This window comes from Copadichromis virginalis, linkage group LG14 (genome assembly GCF_057382275.1).
Source record: "Copadichromis virginalis isolate Kocher_CV1m ecotype Utaka linkage group LG14, C_Virginalis_male_GT1.1, whole genome shotgun sequence".
Classification (NCBI taxonomy): Eukaryota; Metazoa; Chordata; class Actinopteri; order Cichliformes; family Cichlidae; genus Copadichromis; species Copadichromis virginalis.
The window spans coordinates 35,705,403-35,723,613 of NC_140631.1; the positions used below are offsets into that span (position 1 = coordinate 35,705,403).

Sequence of the window (18,211 nt, forward strand, 5' to 3'; positions counted from 1 at the left end):
TACTGAAACTCATCCACCTTGAACTGTTCGAGCAGATCTGGGTCCTGGTGTTTTTGGTGCTTTGCTAAATTAGTAGTACTTTCTCTCTTGGTCTCAAAAGCTTGATAACATTGGTTACCTTTTGCAAGTCAGGCATCACCCCATGGCCATTTTCCTCAAACACAAAGTACTTCAATACCTGACTGTGTCTTACTTTCAGTGAGTTGGGGTGGAGGTATTGGAACAGCTGCACTAGTTGCTATTTTCTACATGTAGTTTTGGTTGTGCCTTTTGAAGGTTTTTTTTTTTTCCTACTTTGTGGGCGTGCTTCTGGTTTTTCAGCATCTAAGCTTTTTGGCTAAAGGTGCTAAATGGCATCAAGAACATGCAGCCTGCTTTAACGCCTCTTAGAGAAGTCGAGAAGGAATATCATGTTGGATTTTTTCCAGGTCTCTCAAAGGGCCTGTGATTGATTGTTCGTCTTAGTAGTATTCAGTCTAGGTCGTTTTGTTGGACCAGGCATGTAGGCCGGCATTGCAGCAGCTCTCTCCTAAGTTTTACTTTTCAGCGGCAACCACCTTTTCATAAAACTAACAGGTCTAATCTCTTTATGGGTCCCTGTTGCTATCCATACATGTATTCTTTTTTTCTCTCTTTATTTCTCACATCACCAAAATGCTTAACTACTTCATTTCATTTGAGGCTTGTTTTCATGGGCAGGGTAAAGATATCAAAGCTATTTTATCCATTAATCTGACCTCTGCATCACAGAAGTAATGGTCTAACTAAATAAAACATTTAGCATACTTATTTTCCAAGGAGGTTAGGAATCTTTCTGAAAGGCACTAGAGACATCAGTACAATCCATTTTTCTGCCGTGTGTGTGTGTCTGTTTGGGGGGAGGTGTTAGCCTTGCAGCAGTGTCTGTGTTGATGGAGAGAGAGAGAGTGCTTGCAGAATCCTGTGTGTCAGCAGCCTGAACGTGAGACATTGCCTTGCAGAAGTGCAGTGCATCATGGCAAATGTCCAAAAGTCTCCCCCTACTCTCCCCAACCCTCCTTTACTCCTCCTTTGCCTTCCTGGTCTATCTTCCTCTTTTGTTTCTGAACATAGAGAACACAGAGTCCCTTTAGACAGCCACTGGAAAACTACATTCAACTGTTGTATTGAAAGCCATCGTTCTTCCTTTACTCGTTTCCATTTGATACATACAACAATGTTAATGGTGTGAAATGTGTGACATTGTAGTTCTCTTGTTATTATAGCTGTTTACATTATCAAATATGAACCTTTTGCTGCTTTTCGTGTGGTTACGATGCATAATGCTTATTTACTCTCAGACAAAAATTGACATTGATTTGCAGATGTGGCATGATTTTGATTGGACCGAAGAAGTGTGAATTACCAGTTTTTAAGGTGGCAGGAGGCTGCAGTCTGAAGCTGTGTTAGAGGAGCGCTGCTAGTCTCAGCCTAAGGAGGGATATCGGCACAGGAAATACGTTGGGAGAGAGCAAACACCTGCTGCCCCCTCACCCCACAGTGTCTAACACTCATACAAACCACACATAAGCGTATGTGCAGAAATAGCTTTTGTCTTTTTGTGCAACGCTTACAGTCCAACTATATATTGTGTGTGTTTATATAAACATATATATATATGTATATATGACAATGTATATATTTTTGTATATATGTCTGTATATATATATTTTTTTAAATAAAACTTTTGTATAATTTGGTATTTGTGTTTCGTTTTGCTTTGTTTTGTTCTGCATTCACGTTCTTACATTTTCAATCTCATTTCCAGGCATGGAAGAAACGCTGGTTTATACTTCGCAGTGGCCGCATGAGTGGTGACCCTGACGTTCTGGAGTACTACAAGAATGATCACTCTAAGAAGCCCATTCGGGTGATCGACCTGCAGTGCTGTGAGCAGGTCGATGCAGGCCTGACCTTTAAGAGGAAGGAGTTCCAGGACAGCTATGTATTTGACATCAAGACTGTAGACCGCACTTTCTATCTTGTAGCTGAGACTGAGGAAGAGATGAACAAGTGGGTCCGCTCCATCTGCCACCTGTGTGGTTTCAACCAGTCGGACGACAGCCACGGTAGGGAACAGAAACACAGTTGCTCATCTATCAGCCTCGGTTTCTGTTTGTCTTTCCTTCTATCCTCTTTTTTAAAATCTTTAATTCACTAAAATAAATCTCTGAGAATTTTACTTTGTATTGCCATGTATTATCTCTTGGGCTAGCCGAGACAATTAATTTGCTGTTGATCTGTGATTTAGTCTGCCTTGAATTCAAATTTTCAAAAAATCTTTTACAGACCAAAATAACCAAAAAACAACTCACTTAAGATGTTAAAGGGATGCATTGCTTCTTTTCTGCTTTTCAGGAAAGCTTAAAAACATCACCTAATGCTTTTAATAAATAAACACTCCAAAAATAATCATATAACAATGTATACAGTTTAATACAGTTTTATAAAGCAGAATATAGTCATCTGTCTTTTATGAATCCTCTGTTGTACTTTTGCATGTTATTTGAACTTTGAACAGAGATTTAACCACATAATGTCAATGGCAACATTTCTGTCAAATAAATAGACACATTGTCTGAGACTGATATAGATTTTTCCAATATTTTTTTTATTTTTAAAGAAATGGTCATCCCTCTACTTTTTTTATATCCAGAATGTTTTTTTTCTGGTTATGAGATATTTTAGAAGTTTGTTTTTGTTATAGATTTTGGTACCGCTTAAGTTACGATCCATTGTACATGTGAATGGATTGCTTTTATAGATGACAATCCATTGATCAAGATTTTTGGTGTGTGTAAAAATATCTCCATAGTTACAGTAAATATAAATATATATAGCTACAGTTACTATAGCTCATGATGCTCTGCATTTTTATTATTTTTATTCCAACTTATCCAGATTATATTCTTGCTGTTGTTTTCCCGCCATCTGGCAGCTGGTGGACGTTAGTCTTTGTGCACATGGTTGATCATGTGTAACATGCAATATGACCAGGTGTGGAATTAAAAACAACTAGGAAGAGTGTAATAATCCTCACATGATGAGGAGAGCTCTTTGGTTCACGTTCAATAATTATGAAAGTCCTGTGATGAATTTGAAATTGTATCAACTATGGCCAGCAGAGTAAGGCTAAGTGAGTGGGTTTGGAAAGTGTGTATGTCATGACAACTGCTGTAGTGAGTACAGCCTCTTTAGTGTGCGCACCACATCAGCCTTTTCACAGGGAAGTAACTATTTCGTTGTATTCACAGAACTATTTAGTCAGTGACAGTCAGGTTCTATTTTTATACTATTAGATGATAAATTGTAATTTAACATCCTTTTTTGTCTAAGTGAATTCTCTGAAAAGCCACTTGAAGGAATCTCGATTCCTGGTATTGTTTGTGCTTGAGGGTTTTCGTCTTCAGATAAACTCTGATTTTAATTAGCACGGCAAACTAGAACTAATAAGTACTTCAAGTGTTTTAATGCTGGAGATGGGCATGAAAATGTTTTTTCGGGGGATTTTATCCGATTCATCTTTCTTAAAAATTCTTGTGCTCCCATGGTTCCCCTTCATGACAGTACCGTTTGTCGGCTACTATTTTTAAGCTTTGCATTTGGCATTTCGGCCATTGCTGTCCTGGCGTTTGGTATTGTTTCTGAACTGAAAGTGACCATATTTGGTTTGGCTAGCTATGTGGAAGTCATGTTCAGTGTATGATTGGATGGGGTGATAATTGACAACAGCGAGCAAAATTTGATTACCATGAAAAAATGGTCACGGGACTTAATACAGTCATGCTTCTGGCTTGTTTTCACAGCAGTACTGGTGGAGATGACAAAATTACTATAGGGGCCTAAAGTAGTGAAATAAAAGCTGCCCATTTACACTAATGTAAACCACTGAAGTGAAGATTTTATGACAACAAAAATAACCATTTACATGAGTTAAAGCTTAGCACAATACTTTATTTTTGCAATATTTAAATGCAAAATAACCACTCTAAATATTAGTAGCCACCTGTGGCTACAGGGTATTCTTAGCAGCTACACTGATGGCTCGCAGTCAACAGTACCTCAAAGAGTTACCGTGGTTACATAAATAACTGATATTGGCTAATTATCATGCGTGCTGATGTGCTGGGAGGGGCAAACAGGGGCTAAAATTGAGCATAACAATAGAATAGGTGTTGTAGCTATGTGTGATATAAAAGGAGTCTTTTTTTGAAGATTAAAATATTTTGTGTATCACTCCTCCCCCACCCAGACAAGCTAAAGCTATTGTTTTTTGTGTGTGTGTGTGCGTGTGTGTGTGTGTGTGTGTGTGTTTTTTTTTTTTTTTTTTTTAATTAAAAAGCATTGCCTCTTCATCCTGGTCTCTTTCCCATCTGTTACTAGATGCAAAAATTTATCACCACACACATCTCAAGATCAGTCCACATTTAACTTCCTTGTAAAACTAGCTTTACACAAGAGTTTTGTGCACAGGTCAGAATTTTCCAGGGAGTAAGTTGTTGACTTTCATGCAGATCCATCCTTCCTTTCCTGGTAGTACCGCCTGCCTGGTGCCTTGTTTGCTATCAGCTTGTTCTCAGTGTCTCAGTGAAAATAAATGATCACATCTTCAACTGCATCTAACAACACTCGCCCACTGTGCAGTTAGCTAGTGTTGCACATTTTGCCTTTCAGTACTGCTGTCCTGTTGAAAAAGCAAGGGCATGTTGATACAATTAGTAAAGAATTCGGACTCAATGTGGAAAAAAAACTGTTACTCCAAGATCCAGTAATGTACCCTGTAAAGTCCTTCATTTATACAGAGCAAAATCTAAAGTTTACCTTAAAGGGCTTTAAAAGCTCTACAAACCCTATATCCAGAGTTTTTATTTGTTTAAAGATTACATTTGAATTTTTTGTGTGCATTACAAAACAGTATTGCATTATTGACATCACATTATAGTAATGTGCTTTTTTTAATTACTATTTTATTACTATTTGTAAAGTCAGTAATCATGTGGGTTTTTTTAATGCAAAAATCATCAAATGTGCTGACTCATAAATCCTTGAACAATTGCCTGACTTCAGGTCGCGTAGTAGATGAAGAGTCAAGAATAGTAGTATGGCCTAGTGCTTTAGAAGAGTTCAGATAGGCACATTATTTTGAATTTTTTGCTCTGATAAAAATTTAACAGCAAAGTACAAACTGCACCCAGTCCAGAATATCAGAAAAACTCACCAGTGCTGTCACCACATTGTGTCTCGTAGCATCTGAAGAGGAAATGGCTTGTATTTCAACAGCATAACCACCGTCACCACAACATTTTTTGTGAAATTCTCTTTAAGTGGGGAAAATATGAACCTTTTTCTAAAACAGTTGCAAACCTTAATTCAAGTTAATAATACATGAAACTGAACATTTTTGCTTTAATACAAAAGTAATGTAGTAAGTAGTGTAAAGCAGAATATTTTTTTATATAATACCTCTTAAAAACTTTAGGAGCTTGGCCCTATGGCTTCTTTATGTGAATAAAGGAGCAGCCGGAAGTATCTTTGCCATTAGTGACCCCAGCTGGGCTTTTGTCAACCACAGATAATTGACTGCCAACAGAAGTGCCAGTAATTATGGTCAAAAAAGGATGTAAGTACTCTGGATTATATTTTAGCTAATAACCAAAACTGCTGTTGAAATCTTTCAGTACCGTTCTGACAACACGTTCCTGCCTTGTGGTAGATCTTTTATTATTTTTTTTATCACATTCCAGCTGGAAGAAACTGCCTTGAGGTCACTGAGCAAATGTTTGTTAGTAAGAGAAGTGGAGGGGACGAGGAGGCGTGCAGTAACGATGCAACCTTGTGACCTTGTGCCTGCATCAGTATTCTTCCTCCAACCTCTCTGATCTCAATCGTGCCATGAACACATAGCACTCGTGGGGGGTGAGCCATTTAACCATGCAACAAATCAACTGTTGTTAATTGCTGAAATCTGATCGGTTGCTCAATCTTTCATTTGTGTGTTTTGTGATTATATTTTCATGAAGGTGCTAGCATATGTGGATGCTCACTGAAGCTAATAGAAAATCAAATATGATAAACATCCTTTACCTGTAAAGATATTTTATGGGTTCTTCTCTTAGCAGGCAGCTGCAGCAATGACGTGAGTGTGTCATCTAACAGACTGGGAATTCCCTCTTTGAAAGAAAACAAGCTAGGCTGGAAAACAAATAAGAAGTTGCTTCCTCTTATGGAAATTGCATAATGTGACAGAGACATACAAACACAAATACTAAATTATGCAGATATCGTGTTTCGTGTCATACACAGACTTGATTAAATCAGCTTCCATATTTTAGTTTTTCAACAACTGTTGCAGTCCAGTAACAGCAAGAACTCAATATTACAGATTGTGCAAAGTGTCACACTTCTTGTTCTTGCTACACTGTCAGTGTGAATTTTTGGCAGGATCTCTTATATCAGCACCTTGATCTGAAGTTACCTTTTGTCAGTCAAAGTTGGCTTTATCAACTTAGAAGTAAGAGGTAAGCTGCAGCTCAAGTCAAAACTATTAGGAAGGATGGCCAATTGTAGCACTTAACAGTTCATTGTTACACAACCCTCTTGTTGTCTCGCTATCTTGTAATGTGACTCATTGCTTTTCTGTTTCCCTTTTCATATGCACACTTTCTCACACTTGCATTCATACATTTTCCAGTCAGTTCCAGTATGGCATTTGGCACATTACTTGTGCTAATACTCTTAGTATTGTTCTTCTTTAGAGGACCTAGTGTGCAAATATATTTGTCAGTTATGTAATATCCTTAAAATTTTGTTACTCTAAGAGCAGACTGCTCTACTGCTCTCGCTGTTGCTCTGTAAATCTCTCTCTCTCTCTCTCTCTCTCTCTCTCTCTCTCTCTCTCTCTCTCTCTCTCTCTCTCTCTCTCTCTCTCTCTCTATATATATATATATATATATATATATATATATATATATATATATATATATATATATATATATATATATATATATATATATATATATATATATATATATATATGCTTAAATATTATGCAAACCATATTTCACAGTCCCTGTTTCATGTCTTACAATCTCTAAATGCATTTCTGCCTTCTCCCCTCCCAAAGTGCCCTTCATCTGCATTGATTTTTGTTGAAACAATGAGACTCCATGGCTCTGGAAGGTCAGGTTTCTGCTGCCAAAGAGCAGTCTGAGGACAGGTTTCTGTTGCTGCCAATGCCATGCAAACCACAATATCAGTGGCAGCATTTCTGAAAACCAGAGACTTGAGAATGTATTGTACACACTCGTCATCAAAATTGTTATAGAAGAGGGGTTGACTTTTCTGTTTGTAAAATAAAGAATTTCAGCAGCTTTAGGATGTTCAAAGATGCATAAAGAAAGAATCATGTTCACTTTTAGTGGTTGTTTTCATTTGCAAGCATGTTACAGTTAATATTTTCATTTTGAACAAGTATTGATGTCCAACACCAATTTGTTGTTAACTAGACAAAAGTGAGGATTACTAAAAAGTAATTTTGAAACCGATTTCCTTACATAGACACATCCCAAATTGTATGTTTTTCTTGTTCTTAGAATCTGTTGATGAGTGTTGTTGTTATCAGATGCTGATGGCTGGGTGTGTGGCGTGTGCCTGCACCCGGGGAGACCCACCCCCGAGCACAATCTAATGAATGGAACATCGTCTCGTCAATCATGGGCTTTGTTCTGCTCTGGGCTGGCTGTTTGAACTCAGAGACAAGGATAATCTCCAGTTAGGGGTGATTTTTTTTTTTTTTCTTTTTCTTTCTTTGGTCCATCTTTTACATGATAGGACCCATTGTTTTGTTTTTTGATGGATCATGTTAGCAGCCATGAAATGAAAAAAATCTATTTATAACTGTAAATGCAGCAGCCTGAATTGTAGAGGCATTAAAATGGATGAATGGAGGGATGTGGCCAGTTTTGAAAAAAATCATGGAACTGTTACTGTCGAGGGAATATTGTGATCTACTCGAAACTTCCCCATTTGATCATTCATAAATAAAGGAACAGATTTTGTACTAGGAACCTGCTTAAAGATATAAAGATTTAAAAAAAAAATTGGTCATTGTTTTTTTTTTTTTTCTTGCACATTGACCGTGCAAGAAAAAAAAAAACGTGAAAAGTCAGTTATGCTGTGGGAGGAAATGGCAAGACGTCAAGCTCCCTTTCAAGACAGGAATTTAACTTATTGCAGCAAACTGAAAGCCGTAGTGAAAGTTATGAAACCAAGATAATCTTTGCATTTTCTTGTCCTTATAAAATCAAAATACGTTCAAATAAAACAGAAGGGATGATGTGCGCGTTTATAGAAACAGTGGCGGCAAGCTACTACTAAAGGAGTATCATTTTACAAATTAATTCAAATGCATAGATGAATCAGAGTAATCACATGAGCCACAGTGCAATCTTTGCTGCACTGATATTCTGCTCAAACCTTGCTTAGAAGCTGCATAACTCTCATGCCTACACTTTTTCTAAACAGCAATTAGGAAAAAGTGACACACACATTTATTAGGTATATGTTTTTTTTTAAGCAGAAAATCAGAACAAGTTATGTTCATCCTGTATTAGTGTCTGACCATTTCCTTTTGCCCCTTCTACCTTGCAATTCTTCATTAGCACCATGTGACTGTTGATTTACAAGTTTAATTTTAGAGAAACTTGTGGACAGTACAAATGGAGACCTCATGGAAAAAATGATATTTCCAAGTGTATCCATTTTCTATGCTGTAAAGCAAGAATTATTAGATCTAACAGTACATGTTACATCCATTTTTAACAAGTATATATGTACTAAGTTTTTAAGATGACTAGGGACAGGGGTAATGTACGCACTCTTTATAAGTTGGACCCCTAAATGTGCATTTATGTTAAAAGCTTTGGGGCGACTCCTTATGGTTGTAAAAAGAAATTCAGTTCCATAGAAGTCTATGAAAAAGTAACCCGCCTGCTCATCTCAGTTTGCCTGTCTTATGTCTTAATTGATGCGGCATGATGTTAATATTTTATATTTTTAAGGTAAAATTGAATATGGTAGGATATAAATTAGAGCTTTGCTACCTTGTGATTTATAAGATACTGCTGTATGCAGTGCCCTCCATGGCTCACCTAGATCCATAGCCCTCCTTTGGTGTTTGGTTTAAAAAGAAATGTTAACAATTAAAATGCCAAACTCAAGGTTTTGAAAGAGGAATCCAAAATCCCAGTGGTCATGTCTATCTTTTATTTACAGTCTATTTATATCTATTTATTTCTTTTTATATCAATCCATCACCTTATAGAAGTGGATCATGAAATTTAAAATTATTTTAAGTTTTATAATTTAGCCAGACGCTATAATACAGAGGCCCAGAATAGCACAAGCCATTTAATTGATTGATGAGTGCAGTGTTTTGAGGGGAAACTGATGTTACTGTGGGGTCAGATGGTGACGCTCACATGGTATTGAGTGGGCACGGGGGGTAACGTGATCAGCTCCTGCGTGTTTAGTCTGCATAATACTCTTGTGAACTCTTTTCAAGGGAAACCTTGCTCTAGCAGAGTAAGAATGCCATGCAAACATCTCTCTTCACTGCTGATGTTACCCATGTCAGCAGCAGCCTAGTTTCTTCTTCATCCATTTATATCACTGTCATGGAAACGTCCCATACCCTCAGCAACCACACATCCAAATGGACCCAGTATGTAGCCCACTGGGACACAGTGCTTTTTTTATAGACTGCCAAGCAGATTTGGACAACAAATAATGTAGCTATGTTCAGCACTGTAGAAACAGTTTAGTGCTCATGTAATGAATACATTTTCAGATGAACGTCCAAAAGTAGTGGTCTCCTTTTCAAGGGCACGCAGACGTCAGACATATTGTGTCACCTTATTGTGTCTCGCACTCAGACACACACAACAACCCCCAAAATCATCAGCACCACCACCAAAACCAAGACCACTGCCAGGCCTTTGTGTACACTCTTGATGTATCTGAGGTTAATGTGCAGTACTTACTGCAGCTGTTTGAGCCACAAGATAGTATTGTTAAGTGCAATCTCTGACAAAAACCATTAAGGAAATAATGGTTTTGAAGTACTTACATTCAAGGCATGTGTTTAGAGTGTACCTTAAATCATTATCTTTTATGCAGTATTTAAGGGTTTCACTTGCAATGCTGATGAAAAATTCAGCTGCTTCCTGTATATTTCAATTCAATAGGTCAGTGGTACTTTCTATTTTTATTTCTAATTTCATATTAAATTATCATATGTCTATGTCTTATTCTGGTTGGACTGGGAGGAAATGAGCACTCTACAAAGACCTTCTTGTCATGAGTGATCCAGCATGGTTCTAATTTTGGCCCTCTGAGCAGCAGCCAGCTTATATTAGATTATGGCCACAGACTCAATGAGACAGTAGGTGATGTATTATAGAACATAATTGGAAAATTGCTCATGAACTTAGGAGCTCTTTGACCCAGCAAAGCAATGTGTCATTCACCGACCAAAAGGGTCCTTCAATGCATTGCTGTTGATGGTCTGATATTTGTTTCAAGCATGGAAAGAACTCTTTGTCTTTTTAAACTGCCTTTGATGTTGGTGCTTCAGTTTGAATTTAGTGAAAAGAAACCGTTTTGGGTAATGAAATCAGCCTCAAAACTAAAAACCGAAGAAAAAAAGAAACAAAAATCACTACTAACCTCTTATTTTATTTGACTCCTTCCTCTTAGTTTTATTGGCTTACTTTTTAAGCTGTGGTATTGTTATTTATACGATAATAACGGTAAATAATAAGCATTTTTCCACCTTACTTTGAGCGTCCCAGTACATTAACTAGTGTAGCGAAAATTTGTAGCATCTGTGGGGACATATGAGTGTTTTTATTTTCTGCTCTTCTCTCTGTTTCTGTTTTGCGGCTTTGTTCTGTGTTGCTGGAATTGCTTTCCAGTGGCAACATACATCATTAGGTCCATTAGTGTCAGTGATGAGCCATATAGGCTGTTCCATCAGCACACTGAAGCAGTCATCCTTCATGTTGTTCTGATTCTGACAGTGATATGTGCAGTTAATCAAAAATCTTTTAGAACATAGAGAAAAACATTATCTTGTGCAGCTGTCTCATGTTACTCTTTAGTTGAAGTTTTGTTCTCTCCGCAGGATCAAAGTCATCAAGCCTTCTTCTGTTTTTTTCATTGCATCTGTCCACTCTGGTGCGCGGGGCGGGGGCTATTTTTCGACAACAGATCAATATATCTACCCATATTCATGGGCCTAGTACTCACCGCACTGGATGAAAGCTTTTACAAAGCTTTTTGTGGAGAAAGGAGATGATGCCTAACCAGCCTAGGGAGAATGGAATTGCTCAGAACAATGGTGTAATTGAGGATCACTGGGGAGAGTCCCCGCCTGTGTTGCTGTGGGCCTGGGCATCTCGCTTGTGTCCACTAGCTTGGAGTCCTCATAGCATAGCCCTTTTTTCCCCTCAGGCATGGATGTGACCTCATTCAGCAAATTGGACTCCAGAAAACCCCCACCCTCCAACTGTCCAACATGCATACACACATGCTCACACACCACATTTGTATCTGTTTCTCAGCACATATTATGACTCACAGAACATTGCCTTCTTCTTAAAGGGCAGTTTGACCCATAGCTTGCTTTGTAAAGGCCTGATAAAGATTGAGGAGAGTCACAGTGGACAGACAAATTCAACGAAAAAGTGAAAAGCAATACTAGTCATTTGTCTGACGGAAAAGTTGATTTTACACTCTCTCCTGCTTCTAAAAAGGGAAAGGTTTTCTTTTTGTCCTCGTTTATATGTTTTGGTTCAAGACTGTTGTCAGATAGTATTTTCTTTTTTTAAGCTTCAAAGATTCTTGCTTATGCAAAATCTTTCATTTACTGTACAGTGAAAGAAAGAGATTACTGTCAGCAGTAGCTGAGATTTTTTTTCTCTTTCGCCTATCAGCTAGTGTTGCACAATGCACCATAGGTCGATGTTTCAGTGGGCTGCCTACTCACTACTCCTTCTGCTCAGTGTGCACCTCCTCATTTTGGCTTTCTGCCCAGTCTATTTCCAGCATCCCCATCTCAGATTTGTCTTTTCTTTATAGTCTTTCAGTGGAAAATATCAGGAATGTCACACAGAAGCAATAAGATTGTGAGATCATGTTGTTCACATAGTCCCACTGTGCAAAACAGTAGGTGGCTCCATAAAAATAAAAAACAGGCACATTGACCTTGGTCAAAAAGGATAACTTGGATCATGTGCTGTTCAACTGCATCCCAAAAAGCAAGAGGATACGATTTTCTGTCTTCCCTGGAGATAAATCCCTGTTCTCTATTGATTTGAGTGTAGACTGATTGCACCTAACTACAAGACTAGGTCATCTGAAGACCTAGAACCCTTTCACCTTTTAGTACAAAGACTTTGACAGCAGAAGTGAAATGTGTAAGGGATGATTACTAAGCTCATAATTTCTAAAGCATAATACTATGTAACATATCACTTCTACAGAAAACTAACCTAAGTGAAATAATCAATTATCCCAATGTCTCCTCTCTGCAGATGGCAGGTTACACCATATGCCCCGTTCTGTTGGAGCAGATGTCACCGGCTCAATGGCTCCTTTGACCGGAGAACGCAAGTCCTCTGCCCCCGTCCATTCCAGCCAGCCAGTGCTCTTCACATTTGATGTGCCTGTGCGCCACACACACCATAACTCCATGTCCAACAGTGCGCCCCAGGACTACCTCCTCCTCCACCAGTGCATTAGCAGGAAGACAGAAAGTGCACGGTAAAGGTCATGACCTTCAGGCGTCCTGTGTCAGTTTCCTGTTTTCCGTTAATGCAGGTCAACGTACAGGTTTACAGCGTTTCCTCAGCTTAGAAGCCTCTGAGGGTTAGAAGTAACGTTTTAGGGTTGAGAATTGTGATGTCACCGTGTGTGTGTGTGTGTGTGTGTGTGTGTGTGTGTGTGTGTGTGTGTGTGTGTGTGTGTGTGTGTGTCAGTGTGAGTGCCGCATGTGCTGTGGAAGCGCATATGATGAAGCATTGTGGAAAGTATAAACAAAGAAGGTTTTCATTATTCACTGAAATTAGATCCAATTTGAAAATGTAAGGTAAGGTATAATGGATTGCATTTTGTAACATGGTATGAACATTTGGTTTGCTGTGCTGATAATTATTAGAATAAACAATCAGATGTTGGATCTTTTTGTTTATTCGGTGTAGCAAATACTATAAAAATGAAAGTATTTTGTCAGATTAATGCAAAAAGGCTCTAAACAAGATCCAGCCATGACCCAACTTGTGTTTAATTATCTTAATCAGTCATTTGAAAAATGACAAACATTGAATGCAATGAGTTGCAAATTTCTTTAATCAAGTGTTTAATTGAAAGTACTACAAAGACAAATTGCCAAATGTTGAAAGTGATACATTTGAATTTCTTTTTGATCTTTGCCGAATTTTAATTTCATTGCATGCACCACATCTAAAAAAAATTGGTACATGGATATATTTGCCAGAGTACTGCATCATCTTTTCTTTTAACTGTCTGTAAACACTGAAGAGAACAATTGCTGCAGTTTTTGAAAGCAGAAAATGTTCAGACTCTAGGCTGATAGAGGATTCAGCTGCTCAACAGATTTCAGCTTTCTTTGTTGCATTTTTTTCATTTCATGATGTGCCAAATGTTTCAGTGGGTTTGCAGGTCTGGACTGCAGGCAGGCCATTTTTTGCAACCACAGCCTGCTGTTGGTTGTATTGTCGTATCGATTTATTTTTTCTTTTCATGGTTTAACATATACTTGCAAATGTAGTGATAAAATGCATTCACTTAAAATCCTCTTGCAAAGTGCTATTCAGGGATTTCCATTACAGATTAATGTGTGTCTAATAGACATTTGTCATAATTCTCTGAATCCTTTTTAATAATATGCATCATAGATCCTGATCTCCACATTTTTGACAACATTAAATTAAGAACCATTATTTTTAAAATGCTGAGCGATTTGCCCATAAGGCCTTTCTTATAGGAGCAGACCCTCACCATCTGCACTTGCGTAAGTCTCAGCCACTCTAGGATGTCCTGTTATTAATTAAACAAAGTAGTTGTTCCACTAGGAGTATTTTTTTCCACGTTATGCATTTACAGTCTCTTGTTGCTCTATTTCAACCTTTTTTGAAACATGTTGCTTGCCTTAAATTAAACTCAGTACATGTGTATCTAAAAAATACCACAGCGTGCTAGACTTTATATGACTTTGTAACATGTGATAATGCCCTAGCTTTGTAGTTGTAAAGCAAAATGTGAACAAATGCAGAGGTGTGAATACATGTGGGGTAACTAGAAGTAGGTACATAAATGCTTGTGTCAGCTATATGCTGAGCAGGAGAATAAAAGGGACCAGGCATTTATATTAAATGCGCTCCTGTGTTTTGCATCAGCATGCACCTTGCTTTCTACCGCCTTCGTGCCTGTTTTTTAAGAATCAAAAGTCAGCTTTAATAATGATGCCATTCGGCAGATAGCCGGCACAGTAGATGATCAATGAGGTTGAGGCAGCAATTCATCACTCCTATAGGTTTAAACTCACCCAGGGAAGAACTGCCCTCTCAGCCACACGATTTGCACATAAATCTGCTGCATTGGACCTCTGCAAAACCCAGGAAATCAAACCTCACAATCCATCTCATCAGCTTTATGCAGATATTTATGTTGCTAGCTTCTGTTTCACAATTGTGCTAATTAAGACAAGCATCTGGTGGCAGGGTATGATTCATGTCAGAATGAAACTCCGTGGGTCTGACTAGAATTAATCTGCGTAAAAAGCCCACAAATCAGCCACAATGATGGAATACAGAGCAATGAGCAAAATTATTGATTGATGATGAAAATCCACAGGAGACAGAAGAAGAAGAATTGATGGAACAAAGTGTGTTATTTGACATGAAAAAGAAATTAGATTAGAGAGAGCAAAATGTTATGTCAATATTAATGGTGTGGCATTAATGCATTATCTCTTATTACAATAAAGAGTTCATGTAACCATTAGAAGCCTGCAATTTAAATTGCATATTTGCACACAGCCTCCTCAGCTTACATAGAGAAACAACTAACTGAGGATAACTTTCAGTTGCATTGCTCCACTAACTAGACCAAAATTTCTAAGGAGCAGCGTTGCTTTGGTTTTCTCTCAAGGTCAAGCCCTTCAAAGGAGCCAGACTAAATGAGGCATGTCCCTAGGGTGCCTGACCGAGACTGAGAAACTCTGGGAAAGTCATAGAGTTCCCCCTCCCCCTCCCTTGACAGGGAAACCCTCTTTTGTCAATGCTGAAAACATAAAAATAAAGAAGCTTTTCAAAGAATGATTAAAAATACCGAATTCAAAAAAGCCAGTCCCCCAGGCATTAGAGGCAAAAACGTTGCCTGTGGCATTGGATACAATACTTGTATTGTTCATTGAGCCATCTAAAAAATAACTAAATCACTAAATAAGGTATTTTAGCTGCATAGGTATCATTAACTGGATATCAAGTATATTGTTCTTTAATTGTGTGCTTAATGCTTATCAAGGTAAAGTTCCCTCTGTAGTGCCATGGTACCATCTAGTGGCTATTTTGGTGATTACGCTAAAGTGACAGTAAACACTGTAATAGAAGAGATGATGGTTCATTTTTGTTTAGATAGGCTGGCGCAGTACTTAATTCACGGCATGAGAAAAATAAAGGTAGATAAAAGAAAAGCAGCAAGAAGGTTTCCAGAATAAAAGTTTGTGTGTTTGTGTGTATCCTCTCTGTGCTGCAGAAGTGCCAGTTTCTCCCAGTCCACACGAAGCAAGAGTGCGCAGCTGCATGGCTTTTACAGCCTTCCCAAGCCAGGAAAACACCAGTTGCCAGTGCACGATGACTCGACCCAGGAGGCCTGCTACGTTCTTCCAAGGGGTTACAGCTCGGAGGCGCCAGCTCACAGTGGTCTAGGTGATCCTGAGCTTGAGAATGAGGAGGTCTACACTTTCAAAACGCCTTGCAATGCCCTTGCCACAATGCACAGCAATGAACGCTTGCCTGATAACTATGATCTGCCTACACCACCTGGCTCCTTCTATCAGATCCCCAGGACATTTGATAAAAATCACAACGCCTTGACACCCTCTAGCTCTGAATCCTCATATAATCCTCCTCCCAGACCCCCTAAACCCAGTCAAGGGTCTGAGGGTCAGTGGGGGAGTCCTCAGTCAGTAGGGAGCCAGAATGAAGAGGTAATGTCTGCAGTGTCAGTCATCCCACGCAGAAATACTCTCCCTGCTGTCGAGAACATCAGACTGCACAGAGGTACGCAGGAAATAATTATTGCTATGACTGCTTTGCTAATACGTTTTCACTTCTTCTCTGTTTTTGACAAATAGCAAACACTTTTTGCATCACTCACCTGCTTCTCTTTCACTGACTCTTTCTATATTCTTCTGCTTTTCACTTTGGTGATTTAAAGTTAGCAACTAAGCAGAAACAAGCGTCCCAGTCTGGCAAACTCTGTCCTGTTGAGATGCTAATGAAATTCAAGCCATACAGCCTGCTCCAGAATTTTTCATTCCAGGCTTTTTTCTGCCATGTGAAAAAAGCTTCTGTAAACACAATGCATGGTTTCTTAGCTTGCTGTGGTTATTACTTTGCAAAGTCCATCCTTAGCCATCATATAGGTAGAAACAAGAGCTAATGTGGGACCACTTTTTTTAAATGTTAAAAAGGTCCTTCCTACATATAAATTGATCTCTATAGCAGGGATTGTCATACAGTATTTAAGTCATGTAGGCATGGAATGTTACTTTTACACTTGGGCAGCATTTTCCCTTTCAAAATTTCTGACAGTGGTAAATATTGATCATTTCCTTCACCCTTCTCCACAGGATCCTCCTTTGAAACTAACAATCAACATCGTTTCATCCATTTCAACCACTCAGGCCAGTCTATGGAGTCAGTCAATGATGGATTCAGCTCTTACCTGGTGAGTAACTCTCCCTTGAACTGCACTGTCTCCTCAGATAGATCCTGTCAGCAGTCAATCATAAACTGCAGAGATAGAAAAGGAAATACTTCTATATTTATTCCAACTGAGTGCTACAGTTTTCCTGCAAGTCCAGGGAGATTGTGAGAGTCATTTGCCCCATGTCTCTTTTGATGGCAGAGACAGACACCACTTACTCGCTCAGACAGCGGCAATTCAGATGACAACTACGTGCCCATGAATCCTGGCTCCTCACCACTCAGCGCTTGCCAGGCTGACAGTCCTAAGAATATCTACATTCCTATGAGCCCAGGGCCACATCACTTTGATTTCCCAGGATTCTCTGCAACTTTACCTGCCCGTAAGGCGAGCAGTGCCTCCTTGTGCCACAGGCCCAGTCGTCTCAGTGATGTTACACCACCGCCTATCTATCGCGACCTCAAACCTGACAGAAAATGTGAGATTTTGACACTTAGTTTCTCACTTCTCACTAAGAGCATGCTTCAAATCAGCTCTAAACTCTGGTGTAAATTGTTGAAGACCATGATATTTGTTAATAACATCTGTTCTTGTTTTTCTGCAGCAAAGCCAACACCTCTTGATTTGAAGAACAACGGGATCATTGATGAGCTGCCATTTAAGAGTCCAGTCACTATGTCCTGGACACGACCCATGTGAGTCTTATATCAGTGCATTCCACACACACACAGTCAAGAATCATTACATAGCAGGCAGTACAGATGTTACAGATTTTTTTCCCCCCTTATGTTTCTTTAGGCCTGCTATGAACTGCACATCCTCCCAGCACTGTAGACCCATCTCTACACAAAGCATCACCAGCACCGACTCTGCAGACAGTGAAGAGAATTATGTGGCTATGGTAGGTCCAGGGAGCTGGACGGGGAGACTGGGGAGAGTACATTGTGTTCTTTGTTTTAACGATCCACTTATTTGTATGCACTGCTAACTCACTGCATACTGTGTGAGTGAAACCTCCCTCCTATTACATTAGCAGAACCCAGCGTCTACCTCCCCAGCCGTGAGTGGCACCAGCAGCCCAGCCCCTAGGAAGTGTGGCAACGTGGACTACCTAGCACTGGAATTCCAGCCTGGGACACCCAACCCACACAGAAAAGTAAGCAGAGGATTTTATAGACTA

The 18,211-nt window shown here is 39.0% G+C and overlaps 1 protein-coding gene across 2 annotated transcripts in view; it reads left to right on the plus strand.

The window, feature by feature from the left end:
• gab2 (GRB2-associated binding protein 2) overlaps nt 1-18,211 on the plus strand; it is a 34,418-nt gene that overhangs the window by 12,700 nt on the left and 3,507 nt on the right. Inside the window, exons 2-9 of one of the 2 annotated variants that reach the window (XM_085430650.1) lie at nt 1,787-2,087; nt 12,612-12,840; nt 15,856-16,382; nt 16,955-17,052; nt 17,233-17,509; nt 17,636-17,726; nt 17,830-17,932; nt 18,065-18,187. In XM_085430650.1, coding sequence (XP_085286776.1) covers nt 1,787-2,087; nt 12,612-12,840; nt 15,856-16,382; nt 16,955-17,052; nt 17,233-17,509; nt 17,636-17,726; nt 17,830-17,932; nt 18,065-18,187 — 1,749 coding nt within the window. The remainder of the gene's footprint in view (nt 1-1,786; nt 2,088-12,611; nt 12,841-15,855; nt 16,383-16,954; nt 17,053-17,232; nt 17,510-17,635; nt 17,727-17,829; nt 17,933-18,064; nt 18,188-18,211) is intronic. The other variant, XM_085430651.1, reaches the window with a different exon arrangement.